Source organism: Pecten maximus, chromosome 5 (assembly GCF_902652985.1).
Source record: "Pecten maximus chromosome 5, xPecMax1.1, whole genome shotgun sequence".
Taxonomy (NCBI): Eukaryota; Metazoa; Mollusca; class Bivalvia; order Pectinida; family Pectinidae; genus Pecten; species Pecten maximus.
The window spans coordinates 43774582-43788915 of NC_047019.1; the positions used below are offsets into that span (position 1 = coordinate 43774582).

General features: G+C 33.7%; 2 protein-coding genes across 2 annotated transcripts in view; one reads left to right on the forward strand and one right to left on the reverse strand.

Moving 5' to 3' along the window:
* The first annotated feature begins 43 nt into the window (after positions 1-43).
* LOC117328126 (uncharacterized protein C3orf26 homolog) lies at positions 44-7180 on the forward strand. Its single transcript, XM_033885511.1, has 7 exons — positions 44-249; positions 1576-1691; positions 2235-2364; positions 2785-2947; positions 3167-3230; positions 4461-4548; positions 5519-7180. Exons 1-7 carry the CDS (start codon positions 156-158, stop codon positions 5689-5691), a joined length of 828 nt encoding a protein of 275 aa, XP_033741402.1. The 5' UTR covers positions 44-155; the 3' UTR covers positions 5692-7180.
* Positions 7034-14334, reverse strand: part of LOC117328125 (PIH1 domain-containing protein 1-like) — a 27034-nt gene continuing 19733 nt past the window's right edge. Inside the window, exons 7-10 of the mRNA XM_033885510.1 lie at positions 12089-12145; positions 10602-10689; positions 9759-9902; positions 7034-7865 (exon numbers count right to left, since the gene is read on the reverse strand). Coding sequence (XP_033741401.1) covers positions 7830-7865; positions 9759-9902; positions 10602-10689; positions 12089-12145 — 325 coding nt within the window. The 3' untranslated portion in view covers positions 7034-7829. The remainder of the gene's footprint in view (positions 7866-9758; positions 9903-10601; positions 10690-12088; positions 12146-14334) is intronic.

Genomic DNA, 14334 nt, shown 5'->3' on the forward strand with positions numbered 1-14334 from the left:
GAATACGTAACTAAATATTTATCATGAGTCTGAGTCGTTTATCCGTTTTATGGGTATAAGGTAAGACCGTAGTATATAAGAAACTAAATGACGTTGATGTTGTTTATTTCTGCCATGTGCGCTCCATCGACTACGTAACTCATTATTTCTTCTTCATGGCAGACGACTTAGACGACGAATGGTGGAACAGCGGCGAAAAGGATCATGGAACTTCGGAATCCGAAAGTGACCCGTCATTTGAGGTTTCAGGTACCTGTTATTCTAGATCTGTGAAGAGGGATGCTCGTGAACATTAGGAACACCGAAACCGAGTAATTTTCCACGGCACAGGTACTTGGGATAAGAAATTATATATTGTATATATATATATATATACGATATAGCCTCATATTATAGTAATACGAGGCTATATGGTAAATATATACAATATATAATTTCTTAACCCAAGTACCTGTGTTATGTTCAGTCTAGGAGAATAAGATCAGCTGAAGATGCTTTTTTATAATTGTTTTATTTTTCAAAGCTTTACAGATATGATAAGACGAGAACATATACAGAGGGACATTCACACGTACCCACCACACATACTAAATCTCACGCTTTATAATTATCATCACACTCTGCTCACCATTTGACAGTACACAGAAGCACCTACATACATGTATAATTAAATTACAGCATGTGTTTCCATCGACACGCCCCCCCCCCCCCCCCCCCCCCCCCCACACACACACACAGAGACATGTAAATAGAGAGAGAGAATGAGAAACAAAACAGAGACAGACAGACAAAATGGAGACAGACAGACAGATGAGAGGAGACAAAAAGACAGACAGGTAGAGAGCTCGAGGTTCCCATACACTTTTATTTACTGATAAGGTTCTACTTACTGCTTTTTAGAAAATATAGATACAAGCTATCATTTTTAAGTATGGTGTATTGTCAGGGCATGTGCCATTAAAAGATGAATTAAAGATATGTATATATATATAACACATACTATATATGAAGAAAAACTACATGTACCATATCCACTTTCTCCAAATACTTTTAATCTTCTTTTGAATGTTATCACTTTTACTTGAAATAAGATACTTTTGTACATTATAATGATCTGTAATAACATTAATTAGTCCATTTATATTAAGAGTTTTATGAAGACATCTTGTTTTTATAAATATAATGCTTAATAATTATTAGTATTTCATTATAACCATATTAATGTGTGGAGAAGTTACTCCAACAAGTAGAGAGTCCTTATTCATTAAAAATGGTATAAACAAAATATCAAGTAGAGTATCAAATCTTTCAAAAAGAGTCTGAACTTCAATACATTCCCATAGGCAATGTACTATTGTTTCCCTTTCCCATAGTGAGCAAATTGGACTAGGATGTAAATCAATTCTAAAAAGAAAGGTATTGAATTGGTTTATTACTAAAATATGGTGTATAATTCTCCCTTGAAACTATTGAAGTTTTGAGCTTTTTGTTACAGAAAAAAGTCCTGATTTCAGTAGGTAATAAATGTATTTTATATGACATCATTGGTTTCACATGGCAATCTTTCTTCCAACAGGAATATTGCACCAGTAAAAAGAAAGGCTAAAGCCATTGATGGCGATAATGAGGCAGATGGGGACCAACCTCTTGATCAAAAGGATACAAAACAAAAAGTGAAGAGGAAAAGAAATGTATGTTACATTTCTCTTTAAAGAATGAATTTGTGGGAATGTGATTGGTTGTAGTTGAAATATGATTAACTATGTATACATGTATAATAATGATACAGAAATTATTTGTTTTTTTTCAAAGCATCTTTTATTATAAAAAGCAAATTTTATATCCAGTTGTTCTGCAATTTATTCATTATTTCAAGAGGAGTTCTCATGCATTTAAACTTTTATGAATCTGGAGCCTGATTGATGAAAAACGTAGTACATGTAGTTTGCTCTTTAGTCAAATATATCAAAATTGATGAATTACCGTAGATATATATATATATGCTGTTAGACAGTAATGTGTGGTGATCATTCACTCTGATTATATCTATGTGTGTGGGGTTTTCTTTTAATAAAAAAATATAATGCAGCATAATCACTACTAGTAATCTCCTTTGATCATAAATACTATAACATTTTGTTCACTAGTCTAGTACTTGCTACAAAACTACATTAGTATTGGAAAGCGTTATCAAGATTTAAAATAAGGACTGATGGTTGATTTTAAATTAACAGACAATAACTGTGGAGTTAAAAGCAAAGGGAAGTAAGTCTGGAACAGCTGAGGATCTGGTGCAAGTCATTACGAAACATTACAAGGACAAACTATCCACTGTGGAATGGGATAACATTCAACTTGACACTGGTTAGTTACTTAATATGTAAAAGTCAGTTGTTCTAAGCATGATACCATTTTGTTTAAATATAGGAGCTTTACGACACATTGTATATTTATGATTCTAAGATTTGATACATGTAAGTACTATTGTCTGAAGCATCTTGAAGATCATGTCAATACATATATCAATAGTTAGATTGTCTAAATTCTAAGTAACCAAACTTTTGCTCAGGTGACCTTTTCCATTCTTCTTCATTCATCAGTGTGTATCATTCAATTATCATTTTCAATTTCTTCTCAAAACTTCCTGAACCAATTTTTAGGTCCATGTAGATGTTTAAGACTGTCACTCAGGTGACTGTTAAGGCCCATAAGCTTCTGTTTTCAAAGAATTAATGTTAAAAAAAATGATATGTTAGATTTTATTGATGATATATGTTCTAACAGATAGGAACTTCTTTGTGAGTGCTGACAAGGAGCACACAGCAGTGTCCTATCTACGTACCATCCTACCTAAATGGAAGAAGATGCTGAAGACAGAGCTGAAGCCAGGATCTCCTCTGGTATTACTGGTATCGGCCTCTGCTATCCGAAGTGTGCAACTCAACAGGTAATCTTTGTATCTTTGTTACTAATTACTATAATATTCTTTAATGTCTTCATTCATGAATCAAATAAAGAATTTGCATTGAAATTTAGATCTTATTCAGCTTGGCATTTAGAACATACTGTCACATCTGAGATATTTTGTAGTTTAGAGAAAAAGCTGTATTTAAAATAACTACATGTTAGTTTTTTTAAAGAAAAAAATTGTTTCTTAACTTTTCAGGGAAATATTGGACTTCAAAAGTAGTGAGTGTAGAATTGCAAAATTGTTTGCAAAGCACTTTAAGGTAAGCATGCATTTGTAATTAAATTTTAATTATTGTGTACTACAGTGAAACCTCGATGATTCGAACTTCGTTGATTCGAATTTCTCGCTGTATCGAACTTTTTGCTTGGTCCCGAATTTTCTCACAATATAACACTACTAACGAAACTATGTATGATTCGAATTTTTATAAATCGAAGTTTTCGATGTATCGAACTTTTTTCATGACCCGTTAGCTATGATATTATAGGTAATTGACATCTCATGATTCGAACAAAAAATTTACCTGTACTGACCACTGGACAGGTGTTTGTCGTGACCCCTGCGGCAAGATTTCACACCTCTCCCCCAAATGCCCTGACTGACAATAGGGATAACGATAGCGTGTGTTGTCACTCCCGGTCATGGGGTTAATTAATAATCAGACCAAATTGATAGATAAAAGGTGTATTTAGAAGCCATGACATTTAATCACTCCGGTAAAACATTTCGGTAGTCGTCTCTGATAATCTCCGCCGCCATTGAAATCAGCGGTCGGTGAGTAAATTTTACGGAACTGTAAAACAACCGGACCAATTTTAAACACAAACAATTAGCGATGGTTTTACTCATATTCAAAGTGTCACGTTTCAAACTTATACATAAATATCCAAGTAAATCGATTTTTTTGTCATTCAATCATGCATTCTCCAACCGATCGGCATTCCGTATTTTATATGCACATAACGTAAACGCACGTGTCTTTGGCAGAAAAGCCTAACGACTTACGTAATTGTGCATTGTACTTCTTTTGCTTTATCTGTTAAACGCGATATAAGTGTTTTGTAACCGATACATATTTTGTTTAATTAATAAAATGCTTAGGTATAATTAATGAAAAGAATTTTTATTTTGTTGTGTTTGAGGTATAAATTAACTAAACTTTTCGATGTGAGCCTGACAGGCGACGATCAACACGAAGACATGTAACGTTAACAGATATGGTCATTATCAAGAAAACATCGATCTATTGTCAACCATGAATAATTCGAAGTCCCGCTGTTTCGAAGTTTTTCTGTTAGTCCCTTGAACTTCGAAACATCGAAGTTTGACTGTATTAATTTTAAGAAATATTACATTTAAAAGATAAGATGATTTTAAATGCTTTTTATAGAAAATCTGTTTAAAGTTTACAATCTAGGAAATCATTTATTATGGTCAATACATGCTGGCCTCTTGGAGAATGCTTTACACTTGCTGCTTTTCATTACAGCTCGAGGAGCAGCAGAAATTTCTGGCAAAGAAAGTTTGTCACATTGGCCTGGGGACACCTAACAGACTACACACTCTCGTTAAGTCAGGTAGGGAGGTTAGACTTTGTGTGTATTGATACTGATGTACTTGACTCTGGTTAAGTCAGGTAGGGAGGTTAGACTTTGTGTGGATAGATATTGATGTACATAACTCTGGTTAAGTCAGGTAGGGAGGTTAGACTTTGTGTGGATAGATATTGATGTACATAACTCTGGTTAAGTCAGGTAGGGAGGTTAGAATTTGTGTGGATAGATATTGATGTACATAACTCTGGTTAAGTCAAGTAGGGAGGTTAGACTTTGTGTGGATAGATATTGATGTACATAACTCTGGTTAAGTCAGGTAGGGAGGTTAGACTTTGTGTGGATAGATATTGATGTACATAACTCTGGTTAAGTCAAGTAGGGAGGTTAGACTTTGTGTGGATAGATATTGATGTACATAACTCTGGTTAAAACAGATATGGAGGTTAGAATTTGTGTGGATAGATACTGATGTACATAACTCTGGTTAAGTCAGGTAGGGAGGTTAGGCTTTGTGTGGATAGATATTGATATACATAACTCTGGTTAAAACAGGGTTAAAACAGGTAGAGAGGTTAGACTTTGTGTGGATAGATATTGATGTACATAACTCTGTTTAAGTCAGGTAGAGAGGTTACCTATAATTCTGGCTACACAAGACAGATATCTTGAAGGATGAAAACTTTTTGTGAATCAGATGTACAGAACTTGAACTATTGCAATTTGCATGTACTTGGTTAAATAGTACAGTGGTAAAGTTTGAGTAAAAACATATACACTCTTGTTGATTATACTACACTCTGATTAAGAAGGTAGGGATATTTAACTTTGTGTGGGGAGGTATTTCAGTAGAATGTTGTCACTGATTGACAAGTTAGTGATGTTTAACTTTGTGTGTGGAGGTACTTCAGTAGAATGCTATTTTTTATCAAACATTTTTGTGATTGCAATCAATTCATTTCCAGTAAATATTCTTCTGGTTTTTTTCCTTCAGGATCATTACATCTGGATAATGTGGCAGCAGTTGTGTTGGACTGGAACTGGCGTGATGTAAAATCCAAACGTATGGTTGATATCCCTGAGATAAGAGGCCACCTTATGGACTTTATGAAAGACTATATGATACCTCACATATCTAAAAACCCCTGTAAAATTGGGATGTTATAACAAAGTAATCCATCTATGATGGTAACAGAAGTTTAGCAAGATCATCTAAAACAATGACTGTTCATCATCCTGACCTTGTATAAGAAGTGTATTGTAGAGAGTGTGAGATGTGTGTCCATCATTACAGATACAATAGTCATGTATTTGTAAGATGACTGGTAACTAGGGGCCTGTTCATTTATGTGGACATACAGGTTCATCAGTATTTAAATGTAATATTTCAAACATATATATTGACGAACCTGGAAATGTTAATACAGGCCTTGGGAATCTTTGTCAAGGCTCGTCTGAAAACAATATAAAATCACAAGGTCTGTCTTTATTTCATAAATGAACAACACCGGTCCAACTGGTCCATCCGTTTGGACAGCAAAAATGAAAACTGCCTAGGCTGTACAGTAAGGGTAAGAAGAAATGTATAGGTAATCCAGATTATATACCAAGCATTATTATATTGAAACTCTTTTTAACATGTGAATACTTAAGTCTTTGTAAATTTGTTTTCACCTCATCTCCTATTTAGATTAGGCATACCAGTATGAGTACATGTACATGTATTAAATTTTAAGTAAGTTGAACAATACTTTTAAGCAGAAGAGTATTTGATGGAGTTCTTAGTTTGAAGAGATATTTGAAGAAGCAAGATCATACATGCTGATGCAATGGTGTCGTGGAAGCTCATGCATCCATTAATTATCAAAAACATTAATTAGAAATATTCACTACATTGAATGATTAATATGCATGGCTACACAACAGGTACACAAATTCATTGTGTCTTATCAAATTGAACAGTATTTTTTAGCTATGTCATGGTGCAGTGTCTTTCTGGCTGTATTCATCTGCATCATCAACTTTTTAATTGGGATAAACAACTTCTCGGTAAATAAGAGGATCAGTTTCAAGATTTCAAGTCAGTAGCATGCTGGGATGAAGAACTACAAAATTTATTCAAATGGCTGACCTTTACCTACTTTCAAGGTCATAAGGGTCAAATTTGTCAAAATCCTTAAAAATCTTCTTGTTTACCAAGTCCCAGTGTTATGATCTTGAGTCAGTAAAATGATGGAATCAAGGACTACAAAATTTACTTAATAAATCTAGCCTACTCTTCTATTTGAATAAATTGGCAGTCAGCTTTGCATCAACATAAATGACCAAGATCAAATTTGACTTCTCATTAGAAGCAGCTCCTAGAAGCAGATACAGACCCATTGGATCTTTTATATTCGCAATGAATTGGAATTCAATGTCAATGTTTTTATTAATCAAATGTATGTTTCAGGTTCCTTTTGTTATAAATTCAAGTAAGTTATAGAAAGACAAACAAAATCTGATAGAAAACATTCTTACTGGTTTTATTGAAAAATTCAGTGGTATGATTGTTTAGATCATGGACAACATTTAATGCAGTTTCCATGTCCTATTGAGGGTATCATACTATTATATGGCTTGTTTGAATTAAAGAATAAATTTATCTCTCAAGTAATTAGTCTTGAAATGTTTGATAACTTTTTACAAATATAAGATATACTTTTTAATCTCATTTATTCCATGCATGTGCACAATTTTGATATTCCAAATACAACAGAAATATGCATATATATAGATTCTGGTAATTATCCATATTTCACATGCACATAGTGTACAGAAAGTATGGGTATACCCATCTAAGATATGGAAATTTCTCGCTCCCAATTAAATCCAATACATGTAACTACATGATGCTTCAGTTTGGGAAATTGGTTGTGACTTCCATACCTTCATTCTTGGGATGATTCAATTTAATTAACTGATACTCAATGAAAGTTATAACGGTCACTGTTTTATACACAAGTAGGATTCTTTTTCTGTATTTTTTTGGAAGAGAAAACTTCATATCTTGCAATATGTACAAACATAACACATCATCTGTTGACTATAAATCCTGCATTGATTTCTGATTTCTCCTAGAAATATAAACAGTCAGGTAATCATCCACATGCACCTTGGCACAGGTGTGCTGTTACTGGTTGTGATACTGTTTGTTGACTTGTGGTCACTCTGTTACTGGTAGTGATACAGTTTGTTGCCTTGTTGTCACTCAATCTGTAATCCACATGATATGAAATCTTCCTGCCTCAGTGATTGTTACAGTGCTATGATGGCTGGACTGGCATTGTAATTGTTAGAATCTGGAAAAAGATTTTTTTTTATATGGTAAATGATGAATTATAATACACCCATGCACACATTATTTGACCATTAACTTGTATAGTGGTCTTCTGCCTGAATAAATGGTTAGTACCCAAACAAGAGGTCCGTGGGCCTAAACAGTCATCTGACAAACACTTACAGCACAGACACACCCCTCAATCCAGCATCATTACCATAAATTGTGTGTTCGCAGAGAGTTATGTTTCAGATCAAATTTGGTTTTTATCCATTTTGGCTTAAAAATCAGTAGCATCTTAAAGCAAAATTTCAGTAAAGTTCCCATTTTGCGGCCACACCCCTTTGTCCCAATGGGTCGGACCAGCCTCATTTATATAAATAGGATTGCCCTTCCCCAATGATGTTTCACACTAAATATGGTTGTAATCAATTAAGGCATTAAGGAGAAGTAGCGTTTTAAAGCAATATTTTGCTAAGTTTTCCTTTTTAGGGGCCCCGTCATTCTTTGCCCAGGGGTCGGACCTGACTCGTTTATATAAAATATGATTGCTGTCCCTTATGATATTTCAAACCAAATTTAGTTGTAATCCATTAAGGTATTAAGTAGAAGTAGCGTTTTAACACAAAATTTCAGCTAAGATCCCCTTTTGGGGCCTCACTCACTCCTCTGTCCCCAGGGGTCACACCAGCCTCATTTATATTAATTATGATTGCCATCCCCTTATGACGTTTCACACAAAATTTAGTTGTAATCCGCGGAACGGTTTAGGAGAAGTAGGGTTTTAAAGCAAAATCGCCGCAAAGTTCCCCTTTTGGGGCCCCACCAACCGGGCCCTATTGGTCAAACTAGCCTCATTTATATAATATATGATTTCCCTCCTCAAATGATGTTTGACATTAAATTTGGTCGTAATCCACCAAGGGTTAAAGAGTAGTAGGATTTTAAAGCAAAAATTCAACAAAGAGACCCTTTTGGGGCACTGCCCCTTGGGCCCCAGGGGTCACAATAGCCTCATTTATATAAAATATGACCACCCTCCCCCAATGATCTACTTTGAGGTTAAGGAGGAGTAGGATTTCAAAGCAAAAATTCACCAAAGAGACCCTTTTGGGCACTGCACCAGGGGTCACACTAGCCTCATTTATATTAAATATGACCACTCTCCCCCAATGATCCACTTTGGGGTTAAGGAGGAGTAGGGTTTTGAAAGAAAAAGTCTAACAGAGGATGGCACATGATGGACGACGACGGATGGAGAACAAAGGCTAAAGGTCATCCTGACCCTTTGAATCAGATGACCTAAAAATATGGTTGCCCTCCCCCAATGACTATTCACACGAAATTTGGATGTAATCCACCTAAGAGTTGAGGAGTAGGATTTTAAAGCAAAATTTCAGCAAAGTTACCCCTTTTGGCCCTGTCCCTAGGGGTCAGACCAGCCTCATTTATATGAAATATGATGGCCCTCCCCTAACAAACTTAAATTACATGTTGACTGACAGCATTCAATTTTTTTTTTCTAAGGAAGTATTTAAGAATTATATTCTGCAAATCTGTTAAGATTTAATTATGTACATGTTTCTTTACAGTACACTACAGATAGATTCTATCTAGATTGATCTTGACTATTATTATTATCTTTACAAATCCCTGTGCACACTACAGATTGTTATTATGTACATTGATCTTGACTATTTGTATTATCATTACAAATCCCTGTGTACACTACAGCTTGTTACTATCTAGATTGATCCTTCTGTATTTTCTATAATTTTCATTGCAAATCCCTGCACACTAGATTCTGTCTGGATTGATCTTGAATCTATGATTTTTTTATTGTCATTACAAATCCCTGTGTTATCACACATCCCTGTTTTTGGACAGGTTAACAGTTAAACTATAAGCAGCTTACCCTGGTTTTCCTATTGAACTGAGCACCACACTCGTCCTGCAGCAGATAGAATGGCAGATAAATATCCAAGTAATACACATTGGACCTTGTCTCCAGAAGGATGCGGTCCTCTCCTATATCCAGTGTCACACTGTTCACCGTTTTCTGTTTAAATTATAAAATACAATTTAATTAAATAATCTCTGTATGGTACTGTTAATAGATATCATTACACTTTATAACTGTTGTCTAACAGGGATTTACCGTTACTTGGTGTGGAAAGTTTCCTCTGATATGGAATGGAGGTTACTGATTGAGCAGGTTTGCTGACAACATTCTAACAACATAAAATTGTTTTGTGCTTTGATTTTCATCATCTACTGACAACATTCTAACAACATAAAATTGTTTTAATGTAGTGATTTTCATCACATCGTACCATCATTTTTGTATAATCAGCATTACAGATTTTAAATAAGTTTGGTTTGAAATTTGTCAAAAAGACTAAAGTTGGCACTAAAATATATGGTTACATGCATGGAAGTGAGTCACAGATTTGTTTATATTATACCTAAATAAAATGTGTATCACTGATGCAAGATATCTACCAATCGTTTGGTATCTATACATACAGGTATCTACCAATCGTTTGGTATCTATACATACAGGTAAGAGAGAAATGTGTTATCCAACCAGTAATCCAATCAATATTCTAACCGCCCGGTACTTTGAATGGCAACATGCTATGGACAAGTGGTGGACATGTTATAGCAAAAAAAACACTCTTAATCCAGTCTCTGCAGAATTTACTTCCATTCCTTGCTTCATTGAAGCAGATTTTGTTTAAGTGATGGTAAAACTTACAACTTTCGGAAGGTTGATTTCTGCGACCAAATATTCTGGATGGCCCTCAGCAGGGTCCTGGACTATTCTGTACTCAGGTGTCTGGCCTCTACAAGACAAATTTAGGTTTTGAATGACACTAATGTTATCAGATTTTTTTATGATAATGTTAGTATTTACTAGTAATTAGGCAAAACATCTAAGTAATTATATATATATTAAATGGAGAATCCTTTGACCTTGAATGGCCTTCACCATTTGGATCCATAACTAGAAAACTGGTCTCTTACACTTACCAAGAACTGCAACTTCACAAAGTTAAGCACAATAAGGTTGTAAATAGTAATGGAGTGGAAGCAAATTGTTGAGAAAGACAAGAACTTAACTTAACATGTTGTTAAAGGGTGTATATTATACAAACAAATGCAAAAACGTAATTCACATACAGTCAAACCTCGATGATTCGAACTTCGATGATTCGAATTTCTCGCTGTATCGAACTTTTTGCTTGGTCCCGAATTTCCTTACTATATAACGCTACTAACGAACCTATGCATGATTCGAATTTTTATAAATCGAAGTTTTCGATGTATCGAACTTTTTTCATGGCCCGTTAGCTATGATGTCATAGGTAACTGACATCTCATGATTCGAACAAAAGTTTACCTGTACTGACCACTGGACAGGTGTTGGTCGTGACCCCCGCGGCAAGATTTAACACTTCTCCCCTAGATGCCCTGACTGACAATAGGGATAACGATAGCGTGTGTTGTCACTCCCGATCATGGGGTTAATTAATAATCAGACCAAATTGATAGATAAAAGGTGTATTTAGAAGCCATGACATTTAATCACTCCGGTAAAACATTTCGGTAGTCGTCTCTGATAATCTTCGCCGCCATTGAAATCAGCGGTCGGTGAGTAAATTTTACGGAACTATAAAACAAGCGGACCAATTTTAAACACAAACAATTAGCGATGTCTTCACTCATAAGTGTCACATTGCAAACTTATACATAAATATCCAAGTAAATCGATTATTTGTCATTCAATCATGCATTCTCCAACTGATCGGCATTCCGTATTTTATATGCACATAACGTTAACGTAACCGCGCGTGTCTTTAGCAGAAAAGCCTAACGACTTACGTAAGTGTGCATTGTACTTCTTTTGCTTTATCTGTTAAACCAGGGACGTATAATAAGACGCGATATAAGTGTTTTGTAACCGATACATAGTTTGTTTAATTAATAAAATGCTTAGGTATAATTAATGAAAAGTATTTTTATTTTGTTGTGTTTGAGGTATAAATTAACTTTTGAGCCTGACAGGCGACGATCATCACGAAGACACAGAGGACATGTAACGTACGTTAACATATATGGTCAATATCAAGAAAACATCGATCTATTGTCAACCATGAATAATTCGAAGTCCCGCTGTTTCGAAGTTTTTCTGTTAGTCCCTTGAACTTCGAAACATCGAAGTTTGACTGTAGTAGTACATACCTGGCTTTGAGATCCTCTGCATCAAATTTGGGGGTTTTGGGTAATGCTGGCGCTGAACTGAAAAATTCAAAACATTTATCACACAAACTGAATATTCATATACTATTAATAACATAATTTCCAAGCTACAACAATTTATGTGCTTTATTTAAGCATTGAACTGCTTTCAGTTGGAAGTTATGGGCTGATGAATGCCAACTGGACAAAGGCAAATTTAATGAAGCGCGCTAGCGCTTCATGTTGAATTTGCCTTTGTCCAGTTGGCATTCATCAGCCCATAACTTCCAACTAAAAGCAGTTCAATGCTTATATTTACATTTGACAACGATTTTTAAAGACTTATAATATCCAGGAATTTTGCTCCGACAATGAATGAACAAATTATTATCGTCAAAGACGGAACAGCCTTTTTCAACAGCCATCTTTCGTTATCGCCGATGTGACAATTATGACGTCACTATATTAATGACGTCATAATAAAGATCTGGAAGTTATGGACTCATAACTTCCAAGTGAGCTTGGTAAAGTTATATAGTGGGGCTGCAGTGTAAATGTAAATATAATCTTATAAAGGAACCTTCATAACCAAATCAGTAATTTGAACGTTAAACCAAATAAGAGAAGTGACTTGTCACTGTGACCTGACCTTTGAACTCAAAATAATATCATACTGGTCTATTTAAATCTTTCTCAACCTATGAACAGTACATCATATTCCAGAAATGACATCATGTTACAATATTAAAGCTACAAAAGCTTTGACCAACTGACAATCCATATAGGTAGCCCTGTGAAATTCTAAAGTTCTTGGCACGTTGATATCAACTAGTTAAAAGTTAGATATCCAGTATACAATTTAGATATCCAGTATACAATTTAGATATCAGTATATAATTTAGATATCCAGTAAACAATTTATATACAATTTAGATATCCAGTATATAATTTAGATATCAGTATACAATTTAGATATCAGTATACAATTTAGATATCCAGTATACAATTTAGATATCAGTATACAAATTAGATATCCAGTAAACAATTTATATACAATTTAGATATCCAGTATACAATTTAGATATCAGTATACAATTTAGATATCCAGTATACAATTTAGATATCAGTATACAATTTAGATATCCAGTATACAATTTAGATATCAGTATACAATTTAGATATCAGTATACAATTTAGATATCCAGTATACAATTTAGATATCAGTATACAATTTAGATATCAGTATACAAATTAGATATCCAGTAAACAATTTATATACAATTTAGATATCCAGTATACAAATTAGATATCTGGTATTCAATTTAGATAGATATCCAGTATACAAATTAGATATCCAGTATACAATTTAGATATCCAGTATACAATTTAGATATCCAGTTTACAATTTAGATATCCAGTATACAATTTAGATATCTGGTATTCAATTTAGATATCCAGTATACAATTTAGATATCCAGTATACAATTTAGATATCTGGTATTCAATTTAGATATCAGTATACAATTTAGATATCAGTATACAATTTAGATATCTGGTATTCAATTTAGATATCAGTATACAATTTAGATATCCAGTATACAATTTAGATATCAGTATACAAATTAGATATCCAGTAAACAATTTATATACAATTTAGATATCCAGTATACAAATTAGATATCTGGTATTCAATTTAGATAGATATCCAGTATACAAATTAGATATCCAGTATACAATTTAGATATCCAGTATACAATTTAGATATCCAGTTTACAATTTAGATATCTGGTATTCAATTTAGATATCCAGTATACAATTTAGATATCCAGTATACAATTTAGATATCTGGTATTCAATTTAGATATCAGTATACAATTTAGATATCAGTATACAATTTAGATATCTGGTATTCAATTTAGATATCAGTATACAATTTAGATATCCAGTATACAATTTAGATATCAGTATACAATTTAGATATCCAGTATACAATTTAGATATCTGGTATTCAATTTAGATATCAGTATACAATTTAGATATCAGTATACAATTTAGATATCCAGTATACAATTTAGATATCCAGTATACAATTTAGATATCTGGTATTCAATTTAGATATCCAGTATACAATTTAGATATCCAGTATACAATTTAGATATCTGGTATTCAATTTAGATATCAGTATACAATTTAGATATCAGTATACAATTTAGATATCTGGTATTCAATTTAGATATCCAGTATACAAT

Bases quoted from the DNA above. Each gene is read 5' to 3' on its own strand.
- LOC117328126 (XM_033885511.1), top strand. From the start codon at position 156: ATGGCAGACGACTTAGACGACGAATGGTGGAACAGCGGCGAAAAGGAT. The intron at 1,692-2,234 runs GTATGTTACATT...TTAAATTAACAG, and splicing joins AAGTGAAGAGGAAAAGAAAT to ACAATAACTGTGGAGTTAAA. The intron at 2,365-2,784 runs GTTAGTTACTTA...ATGTTCTAACAG, and splicing joins TAACATTCAACTTGACACTG to ATAGGAACTTCTTTGTGAGT.